General features: G+C 43.6%; 1 protein-coding gene across 1 annotated transcript; it reads right to left on the reverse strand.

Moving 5' to 3' along the window:
• Positions 1-246: 246 nt before the first annotated feature.
• Positions 247-24,125, reverse strand: abcf3 (ATP-binding cassette, sub-family F (GCN20), member 3). The gene is made up of 21 exons (XM_083773731.1): positions 24,029-24,125; positions 21,590-21,737; positions 18,608-18,684; positions 16,843-16,901; positions 16,449-16,546; positions 16,039-16,161; positions 15,590-15,856; positions 15,406-15,486; positions 15,251-15,310; positions 14,169-14,225; positions 13,505-13,527; positions 13,050-13,105; positions 11,184-11,384; positions 10,395-10,471; positions 9,736-9,780; positions 9,146-9,278; positions 8,718-8,806; positions 4,503-4,594; positions 3,630-3,762; positions 3,289-3,376; positions 247-2,725 (listed from the first exon to the last, which is right to left on the reverse strand). The coding sequence occupies exons 1-21, from the start codon at positions 24,099-24,101 to the stop codon at positions 2,567-2,569; spliced, it is 2,139 nt and encodes a 712-aa protein (XP_083629857.1). The 5' UTR covers positions 24,102-24,125; the 3' UTR covers positions 247-2,566.
• Positions 24,126-24,710: the final 585 nt, after the last annotated feature.

Genomic DNA, 24,710 nt, shown 5'->3' on the forward strand with positions numbered 1-24,710 from the left:
CACTGTTGAGCGATGGAAGTTCTATTTGTAAACTCCGTTATGGGAGTCCTTAAAATTAAAAAGTGTGGAAAAATGCTGCCCTATTGCCTTCAGCCGCAGGTTGGAACACAGCTATATGGAAGCAGGGACTAATTTATCAGGTTTGATTGTAACTGACGGGGATTTTAGCCATTTGTGACTGGAAGCCTTTTTATTAGTACGGTGTTGCATTTTTCAAACAGCAGAAGGTATAAGTTAACAATGACATGACAGGAAAAATTATCATTTATTTGTATTTTGTCTTTTTTTGTATATAATTCTTCAACGTGGTATGACATTTATACACTCTCCTCTCCGCGGATCTGGAGTGGAAGCACGCCAACCATCCAATCAGAAATCCCCCACACACAGTAGAACATTAGCAGTCTATGTCCATTGTTATTTACGTAACATGTAAATAACATTTAACCACTTAAACTCTATAGTCTATCATCACTGTCGAGCAGAAGCTTGTAGTTCTACATGTAATTGTTTAGATGGGTTATGTTTGCAAAATATAAATTAAAACCAATACTTGCCTATAATGACATGTCCACAAATAGTGATGCCAGTCTTGAAAGGAGAATACTGGACTAGCAGTTTTCTTTCCTTAATCTGATGTCATTTTATCCTACAAGTGGTGCCGGTGAAAGATTTCATAACTCCCTGTGACAATGTTCCTCCCGAGACCACAGTAGCTCAGAGCGTGTTGCGCTGGGGCTTTGCAGTAAACCGCTTATTTTGATCGCTCGAAAATTAATGGAGACTTTAGATGAAATCACAGGTGAAATCTCGCTTTGAAAGACGTCCGGAAGTACAAACTCTGAGGAGTATTTAATCTACCGAAAATAATAATTTTAGAGCGATCAAAATAAGCAATTTACCGCAAAATCCCACCCACACTCGGAGCTGCGGTGGCCTCGGGATGGAGTCATGCCATTTTTCACTGTACCACTCGTTCTGGGATAGATTCAGATTAAAGGTAAGAAAACGGCTAGTCTGGAATTCTCCATTAAAGCGTCTGTGGGTTTTCTTTATATATATTTAACCAATGAATAGTAAACGGATTTGGACAAGCAAGGTTTCCACCCGACGGCAACGATATACTTGGGCCCCCTCTAATTTCCCCTTTACGACAAATCTTTTCGCGAAAAATAGCCGATCTACAAGCTCACACAAGGTGTTGAGAGCTTGTACATTGGCCATTTTCACAGAAGGACTTGCCTAGTCTCGCAAGCCAGACTGATGCCTCCCACAATTTTCAAATACTTCCGTCATACTGTCTAAAGCATTTAAGCTCTGAAAATGATCAGAACAGTCGCCCTTTTTTTGCAAATTTGTCCCAATATAAATAAAAATAAACGAAGCATATATAGCTTGCTGCTTTCAGAAAAAACGATTACAACATAAAATGCATATTCATATTTTAAAATATATTTTTGTGACCAGAAATAACCGTTCTCGGATTTCGGGAGGTGCAGTTCCAAACTCTATATGACATTCAGAGATTGTGGATTAGGTGTCTGGCTTACACGATACTAGAACTTGTCCAGAATAAAGACATTAGAGAGTAGGGATGCTAGGGTTCACGTGGTCGCCCTCATTGCATTAAGTTAACCATCCACACACCACCACTAGGGTATGAGCTGACCAGTGTCAGCAGGCATACCGTAGATGGATTAAAACTGAGATACATTCAGCCTCTCCAAATGTCCAACATTGGTGTGGTTGACAAGGGGACATTCAGCCTCTCTAAATGTCCAACATTGGTGTGGTTGACAAGGGGACATTCAGCCTCTCCAGATGTCCAACATTGGTGTGGTTGACAAGGGGACATTCAGCCTCTCTAAATGTCCAACATTGGTGTGGTTGACAAGGGGACATTCAGCCTCTCCAAATGTCCAACATTGGTGTGGTTGACAAGGTGACATTCAGCCTCTCCAGATGTCCAACATTGGTGTGGTTGACAAGGGGACATTCAGCCTCTCTAAATGTCCAACATTGGTGTGGTTGACAAGGGGACATTCAGCCTCTCTAAATGTCCAACATTGGTGTGGTTGACAAGGGGACATTCAGCCTCTCCAAATGTCCAACATTGGTGTGGTTGACAAGGGGACATTTAGCCTCTCCAAATGTCCAACATTGGTGTGGTTGACAAGGGGACATTCAGCCTCTCCAAATGTCCAACATTGGTGTGGTTGACAAGGGGACATTCAGCCTCTCCAAATGTCCAACATTGGTGTGGTTGACAAGGGGACATTCAGCCTCTCCAAATGTCCAACAGCAGTGTTCCAGCGAGGTACAGAAGACTGACCACTCAACATGTGTCAGAGTAGTACTGTATGTCCAGAGAGAGAGGGAGGGAGTGGGTGGGGGGGATGCTGGGATCTCAAGTTCCTCCATGTCTGATTGCTTTGTCTCATATTATGTAAAGTTATATACGGCCGGGTGTCGAGTCATTTGTGGTCAGAGTGGGGTCGGGCTGTGGATGTGCCGATTGGCCAGGTGTCGGGGAACGCCGATTGGCCCGGAAAGGCCGCTCGTCCAATCACAGGTAGCCCTCCTTGCGGAACTGTTCTTGCAGGATGTCACGGTATTCGTCGAAACCGCCTTCAATTCGTCTCACCTTTCCATGCTCGCAGACCCACAGCTCATGACACACCATGCGAATCAGCCGCTCGTCATGGGAAACCAGCACCACGCCCCCCTGGGAGACAAGGGGGAGGAGTTAGAAGAACTCAGCGGGATGAAACGGGTCAATAATATATCGTCTTTGTCTGGCAGAAACCTCTCATCTCAAAATTAAAACGTTTTGTGTTATTTTCCCCGTAAATTAACGTCATACATGATATACTACAGCGTCACACAAAAGCAACAAAAATAGCACAAGCTCTGCAAGCTCAAACCAAACTATTTATTGTATTGTTAGTTTGTTGTTTTTGCTGACGACAAACATTTTTTGTTCCAGGGAGGACCTGTAGCAGCTTGTAGAGGTGGTAAATAAGGAAATGAGGAAATGAGGAAACTAAAATGCAAAGAAGCGGCATGCTTTGAGCTTGTAGATCTGCTATTTAGCCGTTTTTGATTTTGAATCCTGAAAATTAACAGTTTTTGACTTATGTTTCCACCCGACAGAGACAATATATTACAACTGCATTATATACTGTACATACATTGTGTGTCAATGCCTTTTTTATGACTCAATATTGTCATTAACTTTGGCATGTCAAAGCAGAAGCCACATCTATTAATTTCCGTTCGTTTTTTTACCTTGTACTTGTTGAGCGATTTGGCCAGAGCCTCAATGGTTTCCATGTCCAGATGGTTGGTGGGCTCATCTAGAATGTAGAAGTTTGGACTGACAGATGGACAGACAGACAGACGGACGGACAGACAGAGAGACAGACGGACGGACAGACAGACAGGCATATTCAAACATTTGGTCCCAGACTCAGTTCCTCATAGATTAATTCCAGGGCAGTGTTTATGTTGTTTACCAGGGCAGAGTTGTGTTGTGTTGTTTACCAGGGCAGAGTTGTGTTGTTTTGTGTTGTGTTGTTTACCAGGGCAGAGTTGTTTTGTGTTGTGTTGTTTTGTGTTGTGTTGTTTACCAGGGCATGGTCATCTGAGCGAAGGCCACTCTGCTCTTCTGTCCTCCAGACAGGCTAGCAACGGGTCGCGTGGCCAACTCCCCCGTTATGCCATAACCTCCTAACTGATGCCTATACTCCTCCTCGTTTCTGCCTGCAAGAGACACGTTTCACATGGATTCATGTCTAACTTCATCTTTCTTCAGAACATTACATTCATACCATTAACCACTTAAACTCTCCGTTCTTAGTGAAACGGACCTGAGTTGCAACCCTTTTTTCCATCCAAAATAGACAAATTATTTGTGAGCTTGTAGATCGGCTATTTTTTTTATAATGTTCCCGTCCAGAATATGGATGCTGGGTGTTATTAAATATTATTCCGTAAAACTTCATATGCAAGGCTGCAGACCTCTCGTCATAGTTGGTGCTGAGAAAATTATTGAGAAGATCAAATTATTCATAATTTACATCATAATAATAAGATAATGGTTTAAAGCCTGGGCTATTAATTGTTTCACAAAAAAATTGGAAAAAGATCCATCTATTCACACAAAACAAAATCTATTCACACCAAACAGTACAATCCCCACTGTTAAATAATTGTTTAAATATAATGAAGGCACTTAACCCATTCTGACCGGGCACCCATTTTGGTGTTGGCATCATGTTATGCTTTAGCTATTGAAAAATAGCAGATCTACAAGCTTGTAGGTCTGCTATTTTTGAAAAATCGAAGAACGACTGACATTTTTTTAATCTGATCTCAGGTCAGAATTGGTTAATCAGACCAGTGTGTGTCCAGTGGAAACCTCGTATGAATCTGATCTCAGGTCAGAATGGGTTAATTCAGTGCAATAATATGACAAGAAGAGGAGGTTGAGTTAGCGTTACCAGGGAACTTGTTGAGGAGTAGTTCTATAGAGCAGACGTTGAGATCCAGCTGGTCTACGTGATGTTGACTGAAATAGCCGATCTTCAGATTCCTAGAGGACACATGAAGACCACATACAAAACCCTTTTCATATCAGACAAGGTCCATTATTTATTCGGCATTTGAGCCACGGACCACCATTTGATGACATTTAGCCCCTTGGACTAAAAACTATTTTGTTGTTGGATAGGATTTTGTCCACAATTCTACGCTGTATTCATGCAGGGCTCGAGATTAACGGCGTCCCGGGGCCTATAAAATATCTATTTGGGGCGTAAATGTATCTCATTCGGGCCGGTTTCGAGACGAGAGGAGTTTTTGCATTGAAAATGCGCATTTCGTGTGCAACGATGAGCAGCATGAGACTAGTCAATAAGAGCGCTCATCTAAAGACTCTGGGAGCGCTGTCTGCAGTGTTGTCAGTCAGACAAGAACACACCACCATGGGACATTTAGATTAAAAAACTATCGGTTGGAAGCGTTGATAAAGGCATGGTTTTGTGCTATAGCGGAGGGAAACGTTCCATGTGGACATGGGGCTACAACAACTTTTAACGTTAGCTTCCATGCTAGGCTTGCTAGTTGCTTTAATATGTCACCGCCGCTGCAGTGATTCATTTAACTTAGCATATATCACCACACGATGCGAGACATGCAGCCATCGTGGAAATCAACGTCAGTCTCCTGCCCCATGGAACCTCTCCCTCCGATACAGAGCTACATTATGACGGCGTGAGAGGTCCCATAATGGGGCTAATTGGACTTGGGCCCACGTCGGTCCAACCCACAGTCCACACCTGCCCAGATAAAACGGTTATGGCACATTCAATAATATGTTGGTATTGTTGGTATCCTTTGAAGCAACAGATGTTTTCTAATGACCAGGTTTTTCTGGAATTGCTGCCCCAACCCTGTGGAATGCAGTATGCACTCCCCAAAACGCTCTCATTCCACCGTTTGTATTGATTTTATTCCTTCGTCTAGTGTTCCCCCTAATAAAGTTGGTTTTATTTGTTCTCTCATGCCACCCATGTAAAGCACATTTGAGTATTCATATAGACTACCGGTACCTGCAGTGCTGCACTTGTTTTAAACAAGATGTTTTAAACAAGTTAAGTAGCCTTATACACAACCTTTTATAAGCTTATGTAGTCACTATTCATTGATTCACTGGTATACCAAAATCCATTTGAAAATAAATATCGCTGTTCTCAGGTCGAATATTGATATGTGATTAAAATTGTATTAATTAATTACAAGGCCTATAATTAATTCGATTAACAAAATTAATATTTTTAATCTGGTCCCAGCCCTATTTTTCATCTGGGAGCATTTTGACTAAATCAGTGTATTTTCTCTACAGAAGAAACATGAAGCCAAACAAATTATGTAGTGCATGTATTGTATTAGGTAATTAGGTACAATAGGAATACAGTTACTAATTTCGCAATCTGAGTGGTGCTATTTTTGTTTTATATATTTTGTACTTTTCCCCCCGGGACGGTTACAATTGTATTTTGGGAAGGTTCCGGGACGTTGATGAAAAAAGTTAGTCTGGAGCCCTGATTCATGTGGTATAATTAGGAGAGATTGTGTGGACTTCTTGTGAATTAAGAAATGCAGATGTTAACTCCAAAAAACTGCGTAAAACCAAATCCATTTGGTTTCATTTTACACTCAGGAGTTAAAGATTCATAAGGGTCCGTTTAGTTACCAACTCTCCATCATTTAGCTGGCGACCACCTGGAACCCCCTCAAGTACCACTGGTGGTCCCTGGACCACTGGTTGAGAACCACTGACATACAACACATTACACTACATACAGCAGATGTACAAGCTCACAAAGTGCGTCACTTCATTGTACATCTGCTATTTTTTAAAGCGTTTTGGGGGTCTGCGCTGCGGCACTCAATTTGAGGGTCCTTGGCAGGAATTATTTTTGAGAACTACCGATGTTACAAGACATTTGCAGAATGGGCCTCAGGTCTAACTGGGTTAAAACAACATGTCGCCTCCCGTCCCCTCAGGCCTGCTTGGTCCCGGTGGTCCCCAGGACCAAGCGTCCATCCTGGGGTAACAGGGCCTTCTCAGGTTCAGCCCCCTTTCTACGAAACATCAAAAATGCCCCACGCAGTGCTTCTCAAAGTGGGGTTTGGAGAACCCCCAGTGGTCCTTGAGGGGAATCCAGTGGAAAACTCAGCAAAATGAGGAACAGTTCAAAACAATTAAGCCCCGTTTTATATTTCCATATGCGTTGGGAGCTTGTAGATCTATTATATACTATAGTTTCCTATAGTCTACTCTATAGTAATTATTATAGATAGAGATGCTCCGATCAGGTTTTTTGGGGCCGATCACCGATCACCGATCACTGGAAACAGTATAGGCCGATACCGATATTGCCGATACCGATCACAGCGTCGTGAAATCCATATTTTTTTCCATTGTGTAGCATATATACTTACTGTATTTTCTACTGTACTCTTCTTACACATCATTGACATTGTAAGTATAAAAATTAGGAGATGAGAAAGTTTTTTTGCAAGCTGAGGCAACGTGCAATATTTCACTCTAGACTCTCTTAGAGACAACTTGGAGGTTACAGAGTAAACTGTAGAGACTCAAAATGCAGTGGTTCCCAAAGTGGGGTCCGTGGACCCCCAGGGGTCCTTGAGGGAGTTCCAGGGGGTCCCCAGCTAAAAGGATAGTTTGGAACCAAATGGACCCGTTTGGGTTAACACTTAACATTGATTTTACAATATAAATTGGGGTCTCAGAGATAGGAGTGGCATTAAATTGGGGTTCGTAGTCAAACTGGGGGTCCTTGAAATTAAACTGGTGGAGAAATTTGAGAATCACTGCTACAATCTTCTTATGGGGGTCCCTGGCATATCTTTTCAAATGGGGGTCCGTGGGCTGCAGTGTCAATTTGGGGGTCCTTGACGTGAAAAGGTTTGGGAACCACTGTCTTAGAGACAACTTGGAGAGTAAACTGTAGCTTTCTTCTTTCATCAAATACAAAAATATAATAATAATAACATACCGTACATGTTCAGTGCACGGACACAGACAACTGAACATTTCACTGTACAGACTAAAATAAAAAGCAGGCTGCTAGTGTTGTATACTGTATAGGCTCGCTGATCGTTAGCTTAGTGCTTAGATTAGCGTGTAGCTACTGATTCAACCCACTGATTTAACTTCATCTCCGCCTTTAATCTAATTAATTTTTTTATTGACAACGTGAACGAACCCCGACACCAGCGCTGCAAAAATAGACAGATCTACAAGCTCTCAACGCGTAGCGAACTGCGCTGCAGAAACAGGCAGGACGCGATGTGAGAGCCTGTGTGGATCAGCAGCAGCACGGCACTCCCAGCCTCCAACGGCGCGGGGAGGCAAGACTTCTCCGGGGAGGAGGAGACTTGGCCACTGGGCAGGCTGCATGTTGCTGTGGCTAAAAACATCACCAGCCAGTGGTTGTGATGTTAGCTTCAAGCTAACAAGCTAAGCTAATAGCTTGGCTTGCATCTGCTATTCTGCTTGTCCGTTCCAACTTCACTTCATCTCCACCTGTAACTTATGAGTGCAGTACTTTCATCCGACGGAGCATTGGTCCGAACGACAACCTACCTCCTCCCTCACCCTAACCCTAACCTCCCCCGGGGCAGACACCTAAACCTAACCGCAACCCTCTCCCGACCCGCAGCGCACCTCGGAGCATTGCTCCGTCGGATGATAGTATGCCTCCCGTAACTTATTTCTTATTTTTTCCCTGGCTGCGGAGCTGCGCTGCAAACAGACGGATCTACAAGCTCTCAACAGCGACCGGAGCTGCAAAAACAGGCGCCCCCTTAAAGGAGACTTGCCACTGTCCCACTGTCTGTTTTGATCGGGCATTTTGATCGGCAATTTTGATTTATTTTGAGAATCCGATCCGATCCGATACAGGCATGATCGGCCGATCATGATCGGTGGCCGATCGATCGGCGCATCTCTAATTATAGAGCTATTTAACAGTTATTTAAACATATATATATATATATATATGCATCACTTACTGCACTTTCAACTGAAGAACAATGACAGTAAGGTACAGCACACATGACTGTAATTTACATGTCGTCTCTGTAGAGTGGAAACATGACGATATTAGACAGTGAAGTAAACATACCTGTGGGAATGTCTCATTCCGTTAACTGGTGTGAGTTCTCCCATCAACAGCTTGAGGACGGTGGTTTTACCTGCACCATTCTCCCCAACCTTAACACACACACACAAATCCCCAATTAATGGGGAATCCCATTGATCCCCCCCCCCCCCCCCCCCCAACCACTCCAAGGAACAGCAATGTCCGTATGTGTGGTTAACCTATGTGCAATGTCCGTATGTGTGGGTAACCTGTGTGGTTAAGGCGCTGTTGTGCCATTCAGAAACAGAGAGAGAGAGACAGTTCTGCACTGTTGCCTGCTAATATGAGAGAGAGAGAGAGAGAGAGAGAGGAGGAGGGGGGAGAGGGGAGTTGCACCACTCGGTTCACACGGTTGTGATTTTTTTCCTCTTGAGTGTCCTGGTCTGTGTGTGTGTGTGTGTGTCTCTTACTATACATATGCGTGACTCGAGGTCAGCGGAGACGTTCAGTCCCTGGAACAGCACGCGTTCAGGATTGTAATAAAACTCCACTTCATCCAACTGCAGGATGGGAGGAGACAGCTTCTCAAAGTTATCTGGAAACCTGCAAAACAAAACACACACGGACACACAGTTCTCAAACCCACACATTGATAACCTATATTTAGCTGCGGACCTCCATCTGAAAATGATTTGTGTCAGGGACCCCCAGAAGAGAAATTGAAATTATTCAAAAGTTACAAAACATTTTTTATATTTTTCAAAACAAATTTAAAATAGCAGATGTACAAGCTTGCTTGTACATGCCCGTGGGGGTCCCAGGACCCCACTTTGAGAACCAATGTTAACTTCCCAACCTATAATGGATCAACCCATCTTGAAAATCGTTCAGTCCACCCATCTGACGTATTGACAATATTGTCCACAATTACCTTGGGCTTTGAGGAAAATCTGCAAAACCCTTATGTGTTTTTATTGTTTTAAATAAATATAATATTGGTAGTAATATTCGATGTCTCATACACCAGTATCTGAATTCAAATAACAGTGAAGTTACTCACTTTAAAGTCACTTCGATTTCCTTCTCAAGAGGTTGGAGTGGAGGCCTACACACACACACACACACAGACACACACACACACACAGTGACTGGAGGAAATGACAACTCTGCTGTAGTTGTGCAATAAATTACAATGAGCATAAGTGAGCATAAGTAATCAATTGAGCATAAGTGAGCATAAGTAATCAATTAAATACTAATTAGGTTTCGTCTGTTGGGTAGAAACCTCATGTCCAAAACTGTTACTTTTCAGGATTCAAATAAAAAAATGGCAAGAGTAGCACTTCTTCGGGCCCAGGCCGTAGCGTAACGGTCTGGGCACCGGACTGGTGATCCAGTCGCGGTGTGCCGCGGGTTCGACTCCCGGACCCGACACGGCCTTTACCGCATGTCATCCCCCCATCTCTCTCCCGTTTCCTGTCAGCCTACTTTCTATCCCTTAAAAAATCAATAAAGGCGTAAGCCGCAAAAAAAAAATATCTTAAGAGTAGCACTTCTACAAGGAAAAAAGTCTGTTACTTTTGTGTTACACTGTAGTATGATCAAGCAGGGCATTCATTTTTACAAAAAAAAAGGAAATAATATGCAGATACGGTTTCTGACAGATAACAATATTTAACAAGGGTGTACTTTAACAAAATGTTGCGGTTGTTTACTCACAGTCGCTCCAGCAGTTTGAGTTTACTCTGAACCTGAGCTGCTCTGTTGGCATTGTACCGGAACCGGTCGATGAACACCTGAAAACACATTATTATTACCATTATTAATCCTGTACCAGAAACCTGTCAATAGACAAATGGCTACCATGCAGACATCTTGAGTCACTCCTTCTCATGTTTTTGTTACTTGGATTTGTTTTCTTGACCACAATACTATACTAATACACTAGCCTCGGTACCAGGCTTTCATTTTTGTTGGTGCAAAAATTTAAAGCCTGGAGGAACGCATTGGCCGCTCTGGTCTAAAAGTGGGAGTCAACCCTTCCGGGTGGGCGTCGCTCCAAATTATGTGACGTAGCGCTGCACTAGGGGGGAGAGGAGGGGCCGGGGGTGACGGACAGATAGATGAGATCCAATCAGGGCGTGCGCAAATCTGAGCCGCGACCCGCCCCTCTAGACCAGAAACCTAACACGTTAGCTCAGGCTACTAATACACTAACTATTATTATTAGTTTAAAAACCTTCAATGTACAGATTGCCATTCTGATAGTATATTGTTTAGACCGATGCTCTGCATGTGATTACTTTACGTATTGTAAACCACTCTGGAAGAGTGACTTACATGCCTAAAATGTGTCAGGGCTCAGGGGTAGAGTGGCCGCTTGGGAACCAGAAGGTTCCCATTTTAATACTGGGCTCCCCCCCCAGAATTAGTGCCATGTAAAGCACCTTGGATAAAATCCACCATTTATTTTATTTTTTAATGTAAATAAATTGTAGTCAACAGTACCTGTATGTGTTCTCTGTATTGAACCTGAGCCTCGTACTCTCTGATCTGGTTCTTCTGTCGGTCTTCTTTGGTCTTGACAAAGTTCTCGTAGTTGCCACGGTAACTTTCCAGTCGCTGGGAGTGCAGGTGGACGATGTCCGTGACCACGGCATTGAGGAAGTTACGGTCGTGGGACACGACCAGGATGGTCTTAGACCATGTCTGTCCACACAACACACACGTTAAAACTAAAGACAAGACAGTAGGGACAGCTCAGACAGTGTGACAGAGAGACAGACAGTAGGGACAGCTCAGACAGTGTGACAGAGAGACAGACAGTAGGGACAGCTCAGACAGTGTGACAGAGAGACAGACAGTAGGGCAGCTGAGAGACAGTGTTTGAGAGACAGACAGGAGGAAGGCTGAGAGAGAAAGAGAGAGAGAGAGCGAGAGAGAGACAGAGAGAGTGTAGGAGTGACAGACAGTAGGAAAGCTGAGAGGGAGACAGTGTAGTAGGTATGTAACGGTGTTCCCCACCGTTTACATCAACACTGATAACACTAAATAGCCTACTTTAATTACTCGCATAAATATATTGGGGCGGCTGTGGCGCAGGTCGTCCAATGATCCCTGGATCAGCGGTTCGAATCCCGGCTCCTCCAGTCCACATGTCGAAGTGTCCTTGGGCAAGACACTGAACCCTACATTGCCTCCAATGAGTCGGTCGGTGTGAGCTCGCCACCATTGGTGTGTGAATGTGGGAAGTGAGGACGCTGGCGTCGACTGTTCGCCGCTTCACCTCCCAATGTATGAATTAATGAACCAGCTTGTTGAGCACTTGGAAAAGCGCTATAAAATGCAATTTCTAAAACGGGTAGTCCCAATACTTCATTCTGATTGGCTGGTTACCGTCACGTGACCGGTGTAAATTTCACCGATAACCCACTCCTTCAATCACTTTGTATCAAACTGCAGCCTTGTAGCTGAACTGGGGAAGGGGAGCGCTTGATTGCTTTATAAACACATGCCGTGCGGGCGTCTAAGCACCGCCCGGCTCATATGACTGTGAATGTGTGGCTCCAGGCAGCCCTGTAAATACATCAAGCGCTATTCTCCCGTCACATAGGCTACTTGCGGAGCAAAACAAGGAAGTGTTGTGGCTCTGGCTCGCTCGCTCTGGTGGCGCAAAGCGTAGATACTTTTGTGAATTTAGTAGTTTTATTAGGTTAATATTGCTATATGTTTGTAACCGTTTTAGAAAAGCAATAAGCCACTCGAGGCCCCAGCTTACCGGGTATTTTACACTGGCTGGGAGGTAGAAGAAGAAGCCTACGCCCCCAGCCAGTGTAAAATACCCGGTAACCTGAGACCTCTCGTGGCTTATTGCTTAAGTCTTAATAGACATGCCTGGCAATGATCGAGAAACGGAAACTAAACCACGGCGCACTTCTAAGAGAAGATACACAAGCTAGCAGAACGTGCTTCAGCTCAAACAGCCTTCATCAGTGTTGATCAAGACGCTAACAGGAAATCACTACAAGATCACTACACTTAATTGAGAGCGCATCGTTGCTACAGGTTACTTTTCTTTCTTTTAGTTTTTTTCATGGCGCTAGAGAGGCCAGTCAAGCTTCTATTCTAGTAATAATAATTGTACCACCTGTTAATTTAACTAAAGTATTGATAACCTGCTTATAGGGTACACGTGAAAATAAATAGTCGGTGTGCTCCACACACACACACTGGTAAAACCAGAAACACTGACTACTGAAGACATGCCTACAGTGTAGGAGAAAGATGGGTAGGTGGTAGGAAAGATGACAGTGTAGGAGAGAGACAGTGGGAGGGCTGAGAGAAAGAGTGTATACGAGAGGCTATTAAACAAACCTGTAAATAGTTCTCCAACCACAGAATGGCTCTGACATCCAACATGTTGGTAGGCTCTGGAACACACAACACATACATGATAAGACCAATTACTAATAGCACTTAGTGGAACATTAACAGAATCAGATCACCCATTCACACATTGGTGTGGAGGAACACATGCAAGGCAGCAGCCTACTCACTGGTGTGCCTTGCTCATTTTGACTTACAGAACAGCCGGGAGGAGAAGGGAATCGAACCGGGAACCTTCTGATTCCAAGTCGACTGCCCTATCTCCTGAACTCCTGTCCCAGTAGGACCCACTACTACTACTAACCTATCATCATAATACTAATATATAATACTGATACAGTATCAGGTATATAATACAAATGGTACATCATACCACATAATACTAATACAGTAACAGGTAGTTAAGTAATATTATATACATGTAGTATTTACTGTTTACTCACCATCAAGTAACAGGAGATCAGGTCTAATAAAGAAATAACAATAAAGAAATGCTGTTAGATCCAAACGGTTTAAGGTATCAGTCATTGTATTACACACATCTACATGTAACATGTTTATTTATTTATACGTGAGATGAATTAACGCTAATTTAAAGATAAAATTGGCAATGTTAGTTAATGAGTATCTTACTCTGATTGTTCATACATTAACTGATATCAGAGCACTCTATGACATCAACACCCGAGCTCTCTAAAATCAGATCTAATTCACGAATGCACCCTACATGTATATGAGCCTTATTTTCATCTTGTGAAGAAATGTGAAGAAAGTTTATTTGGATTCAAACAAATGAACATTTGAAGTACAACGTGCATGTACAGCTTTTCGGCAAAGTTCAAATATTTAAGTGCATATATCCATCCATCTTCAACCGCTTATCAGTAGTCAAAATTAAATTACTCGGCACGTCAGTCGCTCCCGTCTGAAAGGCCCCAGGGGTCCTTGAGGGGTCCCGGGGGTCCCCAGCAAAAGTAATTAAATACAGCATCACAATAATTCAACCATTATCACAATAATTTCAAAAATATGAAAGGTTTTGAATAATTTTGATTTATTTGTAACATAAAATAAAGAAAAAGAACCAGTGCTTTAAGAGAGACTCACCGTGCAAAGAGAGCTCTTGCCAACGCTAACCTCATCCTCCAGCCTCCAGAAAACTCCCTGACACACACACACACACACACAGAGTTGATTAATATATAGGAAATTATTATGGACAGCGGTGCACACAAGCGGTGTGCCAGTGCGCATGCGTCGTCAAAACGTTTGGTGCGCTGTAGATCAAAGGCATGCGAGCGCATTTGCGCACCAACAGCTGAGAGACAGGGATTTAGAGAATGCTGACAGGCATTCAAAAGGAACTCAAATGAGTTGTTAACATCCTGTAAATAGACTTAGAAATAAAACTAGTGTTGACTAATCATTACAAGAAGCTCTTATTTTGATGAGGAAGTCAGAGGACAGGAAGTCCGTTTCAGTTGTAAACAAGCTACGATGACAAGCTACAATGACAACGGAAAGGGAAAGTTATTGTGAGCTCAGCTGTAAACCAGTTAGCGACCATAATATGAAAACTATCTGTCACTTGCAGGTTACACACGCTGGAATTAAACATGGAACCTGCATTAGGTGCAGCATCAGGTGAGTAATTCATTGTATATGTGTTGGACGTTTGTGCTAGTGATAAACAGCTGCTGCCAGTGGGACCTTACTGCTGCTTAACGACGACACTGTCTGTGACTAGGTGTACTAGTGTAGCTTTGCATCTGTTGCATCTGCCTGTGTGAATGCAGCATAACGTTGTGGCAGGATACGAACGTCCGTTACCTCCAAGCAACACCCCCAACCTTCCGGCTTTGCGCACCAAACTACATGGCCAGGTGCTCCTTTGAGTACTAGCCCAAAATAATAATGTGCACCCCTGATTTGTATAAGTTAATCACTTAAGCCCTATATGCTTTTTCGTGCAACAAATCGCGACATCTTTTCTGATTTTGAAACCTTTTGGCAAGTTTTGGGAGGGATGTGGGGGGAAATCCTTGGGAAATTCTATAACATGCCCAAAAAAGGATGTAGTTAAGATAAGATAAAGGGAGACTTAAAGAGTTAAGATAAAGGGAGGCATAAATATGATTGAGCTTGCACACAAAACACCTCCAACACAGTTGATGCTCATTCAAACTTACTTGGTGGTTTGCTTTTGCATCTTGGGAGAAAAGCCCAGACCTGACAGGATAATTGCCGCTCTGTTTGTGTGAGACAGAAACACAGGAAGAAAAATGAGTCAGACACAAATTATGAAGAAAGATAATAAGTGGTTATTAGTGGTTGTCATAGTTACCTAGCAGGAGCCTTATCTGCTTCTATTTCCTCCAGCTTGGCATAAACCTCAGTCAGTCGAAGGCTCTCCGTCCCTTCAGCACTACCACATGAACACACAATGATTATGCATATCTACAGCACTATTATGCACTTTTTAAGAGTGCATAAAATGGCATTTCAGTGCTACTTTAACGTTAACGCACCTTCCGTTGGCGATGCGAATGTTCAGCTGCTTCTCTTCGCTCAGTAGCCCCTCCCTCACCGTGTCGCTCTCCAGCACGCTGTTCAGTGCCTCCGTCTCGTCCCCGGCGACCTCCTGCTCCACGTGCAGGATGGAGATGTGGGCGGGGACACGCAGGCTGCGATTGGCCAGCATCTTCAGCAGGGTCGTCTTACCCAGCCCATTCCGACCTATCAGGCCGTAGCGCCGGCCCGTTGCCAGGCTTAGCTCCGCCCCTTGCAGGAGGGACCTGGATTTAGAGTTCAATGGAAAATATTCATCTTTATTCATTGAGCAATACCAAAACGTATTGATCCAATATGATGAAGTGGAATCCGTGGAAGTGTGAGGCGGCTTGATGTACTGTACAAATACATCCTCCGTTAAATCAAGACAGGGAAGGTCGCAGTCACCACGGAAACTCAGACTCACCTCTCGCCGAAGGAAACGTCAAAGTTCTCGATTCGGATGTCGTAGCTACGATTCTTGCCCGATTGGTCGACTCGGGTGTCCTTCTTGTTGCTGGCCTGACTGGCTGATGCCTCCTCCAAAACCCTGAGGGAGGGGCGGAGAGACTACGTTTCAACAAGGAACGATCAATGTGCTTTAGTTTACAGGACATTTTAATGTAAGTTAAGTTTAAGTTAAGTAAGTTTAACACATATCCATAATAGGAAAACACCAATTCAGAACACAGAGCAAAAGAAAACCGGAGAGGATACTGTTAAACACCACTTCATATGGATAAAAGCAACTATTCCCTGGTCACTAGCTTGCCTGTGTGTGTTTGTGCATGTGTGCGCGTGTGTTTGCGTGTGCTGTGCGTGTGTGTGACCACTTACACAGGGGTGTTCGGCTTCAGTGAATCTTTCTCATTTCTCCTCCCCTGTTTGGCTTTTAGTTTGGCCTCTGCTTTCCCCAACTTCTTTGCATCCACAGTCTGCAAATAGACAGACAGAGAGAAAGAGACAGAGAGATTTTTAAGATTTCCCCTGTAATTACATGCCCAATTGCAGTGGTTGTGGTTTGTTTATGCCAGGGACCGTCAGAAGACAAGATTTGTCACGCATAGTGAGTTTGAAACCCCTTCAAAGACCCCTGGGGGGTCCACGGACCCCTCTTTGAGACCACCACAATATAGTATAGGGACAACAGGTTTAAAGATATGAGCTGAACAATAATAGTAATTACATTTTCCTGTTAATATGTTAAGAGACATGTTTTTTAAATTGTTACCGTATTCTGTCCCCTCTTCACCATCCAAATGCCTGATTGGACATCTTGTTCCGCTGACACTGATGAGGAAAACATGTCATACTATAACCACACTGTACAAAACATATGACAAAAATCAATTGATACTGATAATTGACACTAAGACCAATATTGCTGGTGCTTAATGATCCATGGCATAGGCTGGCCTGCTACAGAATGTTTTGGCAGTATCGGCAGCTTTTCCGATACTGGGATAGGAACAACTCTGATTAGGACCCACTAGTACTAGGGGTACAACGGTTCAGTTAGCCCACGGTTCGGTTCGAACCTCGGTATGGGGGCCACGGTTTTGGTTCGGTTTCGGTACAGTAAAATAAAGAAATCACACATGTGTGAAGTGAGTGGTGCAACTCTGTGTGGGGGTTCCCGGGGGGGGACCCCCAGGAACGCGCCCAGGGTGCCGGGCCGGTTCCGAACTGCCGACCTGTGTCCGAAACGGTTGAGAAATGACAGAGTTACTGTGTGCCGGTCCCTCTACTGTACCCTCTACTGTACTGTACTGTAGCCTACTGGCACTGTTTGTGTGTGTGTTAGGTTGCGCACAGGTGGTGAAAAACAACCATGCTGTTTGCATGCTCATACCCACACACATAAGTCCGTAAGGGACTGGCTTGCACCAAAAAAGTTTATTTATAGCATTTTCTTTTATTATTATTTTAGCATATATTATTTTATTAGGCATTTCTGCCTTTTCATTATTTTAAAGGGGGAAAACAAACCTTATATTGCTATTTTAATGTGCCTCATCATTATTATGTTCAAGGGAAAAATAATGCACCTAATGCATTCACACGTGGTGCAGACTCGCAGCACATGCAGGGAGGAGAGGAGAGTGGGGGAGAGAGGGGAGGAATTCACAGCAGAGTGCTGTGTCGCACAGAAACATTTACAAAAGTTTACAATAAAGATCTCTGCATGCGATATACTTATATTATTAGAAGAAGGGTTTCTATCTACAGTCATGGATTGGACATGGAGTATTTTGTTGGGACTTTTCAGACGGAATATTCTTCTCCTGCTCCGAAAAAACAACAACGAGTTGTTTTTGCTCTCTCTCTCCCTTTTTAGCACTCAAACAGCGAGTGCAGATGCAGAAGCAGATCTGAACAAACTTACAAAGACGCGTGCTTAGAAGCCTGTTGATTCGAGGTTACTCCGCTGTGTGCGTGTGTCTGTGTATGACATCAATAATTATTCCACAGAGTGGTCTTTTCAAGAACGACGTTTAAAGACGAGGGCTGGATTCTCCTCATCATGCCGCCTCTCTCTGTGTGTGTGTGTGTGTGTGTGTCTGTGGGGGGGAGAGGGGGTGGGACGACAGAGTGCTACACTTCTGTGACTGAAAGAGTGCTAGACTTCTTAGTAGGACGGTGTGTGACCGATAGAGTGCTAGACTTCTAAGTAGGCCGGTGTGTGACAGAGAAATACATTCTTCGCAGCTGTAAGAAATTAATGAATGCAAACCGAAATAGCGCGGTTCATTAGAGCGCATTGAACCGTGTATGCTGTACCGAACGGTTCGGTTTTAAACCGAAAACCGTTGCACCCCTAACTAGTACAGTATCAATAAGAGTAATGATAAGCTCAGAGACCTTGAGGCATTGTTTTTTTTAGAAATTCAGAAGCCGGGTCCTCCTTACAGAACTGGGTATCGATCCCCGTCCCTATTCATTAGTCACTATACACTAACTTAGATGATTTTGTGTGCGTGTGTACACATGCTTACTGTCTGGAGTAGAAATCTGTGACAGCTGGACAGGTGCGTCCAGCTTGACCTGATGGTGAGATTTGCCACTACTGGTCCTGGTGAGACAACAACAACAACACATCATCACCTACAGATCCACCACTCACTGGTACAAGTTATTTTTAATAATGTTGTATCGCACAATTTTGTAAACCAATTTTTTCACGCAGTGTCAATGATCTAATGTAATCCTGGGCGCTACACTCCCTCTGCCAACCTGGGGAGAGCAACGGACTGACCTCATGCTTCCTTCAATGCATGAAGAGTGCAAACCGCTTCTTTTCATCCGACAGGGGGGAGTTTCCCCGGTTGGACGTAGCGCGTTATTCCAACTAGTTCCTTTCCCCTCAATCAGGCTGGCCAGTGGGAGGCAGTTTGGAGACCATGTATTGTGAGGGTACTAACTCTAGGAGACGAGAGAACACGCAAACTCCAGTTCTCAATTTCTCACTAGTTCTACTACAGATTACTACTGGCTGGCAGTCCAATGAAGTCTTGAGAATCTGAGATCAGTTGTTTGAAACTTGTGGAAAATAACTACCTGAATGCAGTTATGCACCTCTGTCCACACCACACCGATAGATGGCTACTATGGTGCCAAAATAGCATAATGGCTTTTTAACAACAAACGCATAACTAACTACTACACCGCAGGGTGCTTATAGGGCATGGGCACAAGGTTATCTGTATTTAGACTATTTTGGTGTATCATATCTTTGGTATTAAATGTTAATTAAAACAATAAACACTGCATGCCTGCAGCAGCACAATGCGCAACGCCATATTATGATTATAAATAGCTAGAACCATTAGGGAAACATTTCTGTTGAGTAGCCTACAGCCTACAGGTGCGACTACATGATTTGACCATTCAATCGTGATAAAGAGAAGTCTCTGTCTACAGCAAGTGCACATTCTATAGTCGCGGTTCTATACCTAAATCTATATTTCTGAACGGCGGTGTCGTTCGCCAAAAAGAGCAGAGCTACAAGCTAACAACGTGTCGAGGCTCAATGCGGCGTTCATTTGGAGATCTGTCCCCTTTGCTCCCACTGCCCCGCCCCTCCCTGTGTTGCTGCTCAGTTCTCTTCCCCGTCAGCACTGAGCAGCGGAGCGAACGCAGCAGGGTAGCACAGAAGACAGAAGGAGTTGCTAGGACCCCGACACGTTGAATACTAAAGTTATTTAGAAAGTTTGTAATGTTAAAACATCACTTGATATAACTTTTAACCAAACGTGGGTGAAACAGCGTGCAGCCGCGCACGTAAAGAGTGCACGTGCACACACACATGGAGTAGACTGATTGATTGGTATACCAAAACAACCCTTGCTTAGCACCTCGCTAAAAGCGTGTGCGCAGCGCAATACGAATGACCGACCTGGCTGGATATATTATTAGTCAGTGGCTAGCTCAGGTCCATAACTCTAAATGCAACGCATTAGACTAGAGCTATGGACCAGAGCTAGTCAGTGGCCTCACTGGCCTGCATAACGAGCAACGTAAAAAAGGCAAAGATCCCCCCACCACCTCCTTCCACCACGCCGAGGTGTAGCCTATATGTCCGATGTTCTGTCTGAACTGAAGCAGTCAGAGCCAAGGAGAATGTTACAATACTAATTCACCATTGAGTAGCCTCTGCACTGTCTAAATGTCACACTCACATGATGGAACAGCAAGATAAAAACGGATAGTCTGTCTGTCTGTCCATCCATTCATAAAATTAATTGACTATCTATCTATCTATCTGCAATTCTGCATACCAAACTAATAGTCTATCAGTATAAAAACAAATTGATTATATAGATTATATAAAAAAAATATGATATCCAGATGAAATCAATATTGTGATCATTTCTGAAAATATATTGTGATATAATATTTTGTCATATTGCCTGCCCCTACCTCATCACTTTATTAAAGAAAAATCACAGCTGTGTGAAGTGAGGGGCACTCTTATCATACATCATGGTTTAATTTACGTCATAATTATTGGAATTTTGACCTAATTTCTCCGTTCATTGTCAATGGAAAATATTGAGACGTGTGGGGACTAAAGCTGTATATAGGAGGGGCTAGCGCCCCTCAAAAACACATTATTTGATAACTTTTCATCGTGCTCCTAAAATAATTTGTGTGCTACTAGATTTTTCAACTTAGGCGCACACGTGCTACTTGGAAAAATGCTAAGCGTCGAGCCCTGCTTTCATGGTACAATGGTAGCATGCGGAAATAGCCGTTCTAATGCTGAGCTTGTAGATCTGCTATTCTGCTTTTCACAGATTTTCATTATCGTTCATATTAGTAATCGAGGCAAAAGTTTGAAATAATCGTCAATGACATTGATTTTAAATCACCAGCCCTCTGAGCTGACCTGTTCTGACATTCCAGATGATCTGACCTCATCAAACCCTGTATGTACACTCAAGACACCCCTGGACGGCCTTGCAGAGGGTATCCATATATGGACATATTTTGTCAGTCTCATGATAACCAGTGTGATTTCTGCGACGCGAGTCACACTTGCAAATTAACCAAGTTGGTACAACACATGGACCTCCATATGTGGCGCTGACTATCATCACCTGGATCTTAGTTATATGGACAGGTAGTTATCTCAGTAGTAGATGTCTGGCCCAGCCTGTATGATTTATGAGGGGCTGGTGCCGGTCGAAACCAGGCGGTTGATCCTATTGGTTCACGGATCTGAGCGCCCGCCCCCCTCCTCGGTAGAAAACAGGGGAGAACACTGACGTCACCAAATTTGGTAGCGACGCGCCTCTGCACTGTTATTGGTTAGCGAAATACAAGGAAGTGAGCTTCCTGTGTGCAAGAATTTCCAATGCATTTCTGCAGGCTTTCATTTTTGAGCAGAGTGCGAACGGAGAAAAAAAAAAGTCTGGGTACCGAGGCTAGTAGCTAGTTGACAACTAGTTAGTAAGTTTTAGTTAGTATTGCCTTACAGTTGAAGCGTGTCAAACATCTGGAAGCAGATGTCTCTGACATCATCTTCATTCTTGTTGTCCGAGGACGATCCCTGTAGGACTCCACCCACCGCATCGAACAGCTCCTCCCCATCCTCAAATTCAGCACCCGCATTCGCCAACACACCTGACACACAAATACACACACACACACACACACACACACACACACACACACACACACACACACACACACACACAATTAAGCAAAATTAAATCTTATGACTGAAAGTTTAATGATGATGTTTAGGTATTGTGTTCACAGAGCGACATGTTGTGAGCTTGTAGAATGAGTTGTGGCGACTTAAGGCCTATTCATAGTCTGGATTTTCGGTGGTGAGGTGACCACCGCTCCGGTGGTGAGCTGACCACCGGAGCTGACATAACGTTGAGCGGTGGTGAGTAAAAACAGAGAGAAGGGCTGGAGCGGTGGTTTGCTCTTCACCGCGGCTTGTGACGTCATGTTGTAGTTCGGTGGTCACCTAACCACCGAACATCCAGACTATGTATGAGCCTTGAGAGAACTTGAATGCATGCACACACACGTTTCAAACTACTTCAAGCATATCAGTTCAAAGACACATGTAAGTGAGGGTTAGGGTCAGGGCTCAGGTGTTTGCTTGTTCCATTTTATATCCTCTAGCACTGATGGTTTTATATCCTACCAGGACCTCTAGCACTGATGGTTTTATCTCCTACCAGGACCTCTAGCACTGATGGTTTTATCTCCTACCAGGACCTCTAGTACTGCTGTTTTATCTCCTACCAGGACCTCTAGTACTGATTTTATTTTACAGATTTTTATATCCTACCATGCAGGTCCTATATTCTTATAGCCCCTCTCGGAACCCTCCATAAAGCTTTTCTGAAATTAGGATGTCACTTTATGTAGGGTCCCTGTGCGTATCTATATTTTCGTATGGGAATTTTGGAACGCGGACATAAATATGCTCGGTAACATCGTATCTGCGCCTCTTTGAGGGCTTCTGAATCTGTGAACTATAAGTACCTATACATACTGCTGAGAATATCTCCTGTGGCGCGGAAGCCGTTAAGTATTTTTAATCTTTGTTTGACCGATTTGGTCGCTTTGATTCTTCTTGTTTATTGACATCCAATTGTACCGCCTCCCGATGTGCGGTTGGCTTGTGCCGTCTACGTTCCTGCCTCTGATCTGCTCTGTCATAGCTATAGGGCCACTAGCTAGCCAGATAGGCGGTACAATGAGGTGTCAATAAACAAGGAAGGAAAAGAAGAATCAAAGCGACCAAATCGGTCAAACAAAGATTAAAAATACTTAACGGCTTCCGCGCCACAGGAGATATTCGCAGCGGTATTTATAGGTACTTATAGTTCACAGATTCAGAAGCCCTCAAAGGAAAAGAAGCCGTCAAAGAGCGCAGAAGGACGTTTCCGAAGTTGTTTACGTGTATTTATGTGTGCGTACCCGGTGGCAGGGTGGAGCTGGAACAGGACCCCATGCTATCTGGGTCGTCAAAAATGTCAGAAACTTCAGTAGCATTGGGTTCTGCTTGTAGGGCTAATATTCTTACTACTTAACAGGACTTTATGTTAATTACATCAGAGATTAGCCCCAGCTGTCTGGTACCTAATATATATATATATATATATACATACATACATACATATACACACACTCAAGAAAGGCTCAGGTCTTTGGCTGTCTTAATTATTTGAGCAAATTATAATGAATTAACCACAAACCTAACCTTAAAGGTATATTCAGTGATTTCACTTAATTCAAATATCACTTATTTTTTTGTTTTGTTGTGATAATCCTCCCTACTATAGAGTGTGCTGACCATATAAGGAGTTCCTCCCTGTCCCCAGGTAACCCCTGGGGGTCAAAAAACCTTAGGTTTCGTTTTTGACTCTCTATCCTGATTGGACGAAAGGCTGGGTCCCACAGCCAAAAATGAAACCTAAGGTTTTTTGAGTGAAATCACTGAATATACCTTTAAATGTGCTTGCAAGTTGCTACCCATCATCACCCTGTCTCCCTTCACTGAGACAGACTCCAGGAAAGGGCAGGGGAAGGAGTGCCTGCCTAGCAATATGACATCTTTATTTCCAAGGGAACATAAATATTACACATATTACACAACTAACTAGTGTCTCCCGACGTGTACCGCCTAAATACCTCTACATACATTCATAATAAAAGTGAAATAATTCCCTCTATGCTCGTATTATTAAGTATAAGTCATTGATGATGATCATTAGCCAGACTCCACTTAGCCACCCGGCAGCACGAACCAACCCCGGCCGGCCGGGCTTCACGTGGTTAAAAGAAAAATGGACAAAAACCAAACTACATTCGTTTCACATCATGAATACGTTTGTTTAGAATAAAGTGGGAGTGGGAGGCGGCGGTACCGTGTCCCTGTCTCCCGTTACCTGTGATATAGTCGAACACTTCGATGTCAATGTGAGGAAACTCTCTCTTCAGGATCTCCACGTATGTCGCCATGATACACCGGCCTCACTGACTGAGTCTGACGAGACGCACGCTGCAATGCGCAGGCGCCAACATGCGACAGCCTTGCGGGGATGTGGCTACGGAATCATGGGTAATGTAGTCTTGACTCAACGCGTGTGTCATGTGGCCAAAATAACTACTATGGTCAAGGCTCGCGAAAGGGCCGAAAGGGGCGGCCTTTTCTGACAGAAAGCCAAAGGTGTACGTCATAGTGAATTAGTGGCAGCCGCATAGAGGTCTACATGGGCTGGGCAACTGGAGGGCGGAGGCCCAGGGTCCACATGCGGCCCCCACCTGATTGATTGATTGATTGATTGATTGATTGATTGATTGATTGATTGATTGATTGATTGATTGATTGATTGATTGATTGATTGATTGATTGATTGATTGATTGATTGATTGATTGATTGACGAAAGCACAAGTCAATACAAAAACTGCTAATGGTCAAATGGCAAATGGTCAATTTTTGTTGTAATTTTTTTTTAACTTTTTCTTCAGCTTTAATACATTTACTACTGAACATCATATACATTGTGGGTTTTCAGCGAGCTCACACAGTTTCTGCTTTACTTTTTCTTTTTTCTTTTTTCTTATAA

The sequence above is a fragment of the Protomyctophum parallelum genome (genome assembly GCF_964188405.1).
Source record: "Protomyctophum parallelum genome assembly, chromosome: 9".
Classification (NCBI taxonomy): Eukaryota; Metazoa; Chordata; class Actinopteri; order Myctophiformes; family Myctophidae; genus Protomyctophum; species Protomyctophum parallelum.

What these genes read in the sequence shown, in the direction of transcription:
- abcf3 (XM_083773731.1), bottom strand. Translation starts at nt 24,101, where the DNA reads ATGGCGACATACGTGGAGATCCTGAAGAGAGAGTTTCCTCACATTGAC. An exon ending in GACGTTTCCTTCGGCGAGAG is followed by an intron (nt 15,857 to 16,038) that starts GTGAGTCTGAGT and finishes CTCTAAATCCAG; the next exon opens with GTCCCTCCTGCAAGGGGCGG. An exon ending in AATACAGAGAACACATACAG is followed by an intron (nt 10,472 to 11,183) that starts GTACTGTTGACT and finishes ATGTGTTTTCAG; the next exon opens with GTGTTCATCGACCGGTTCCG.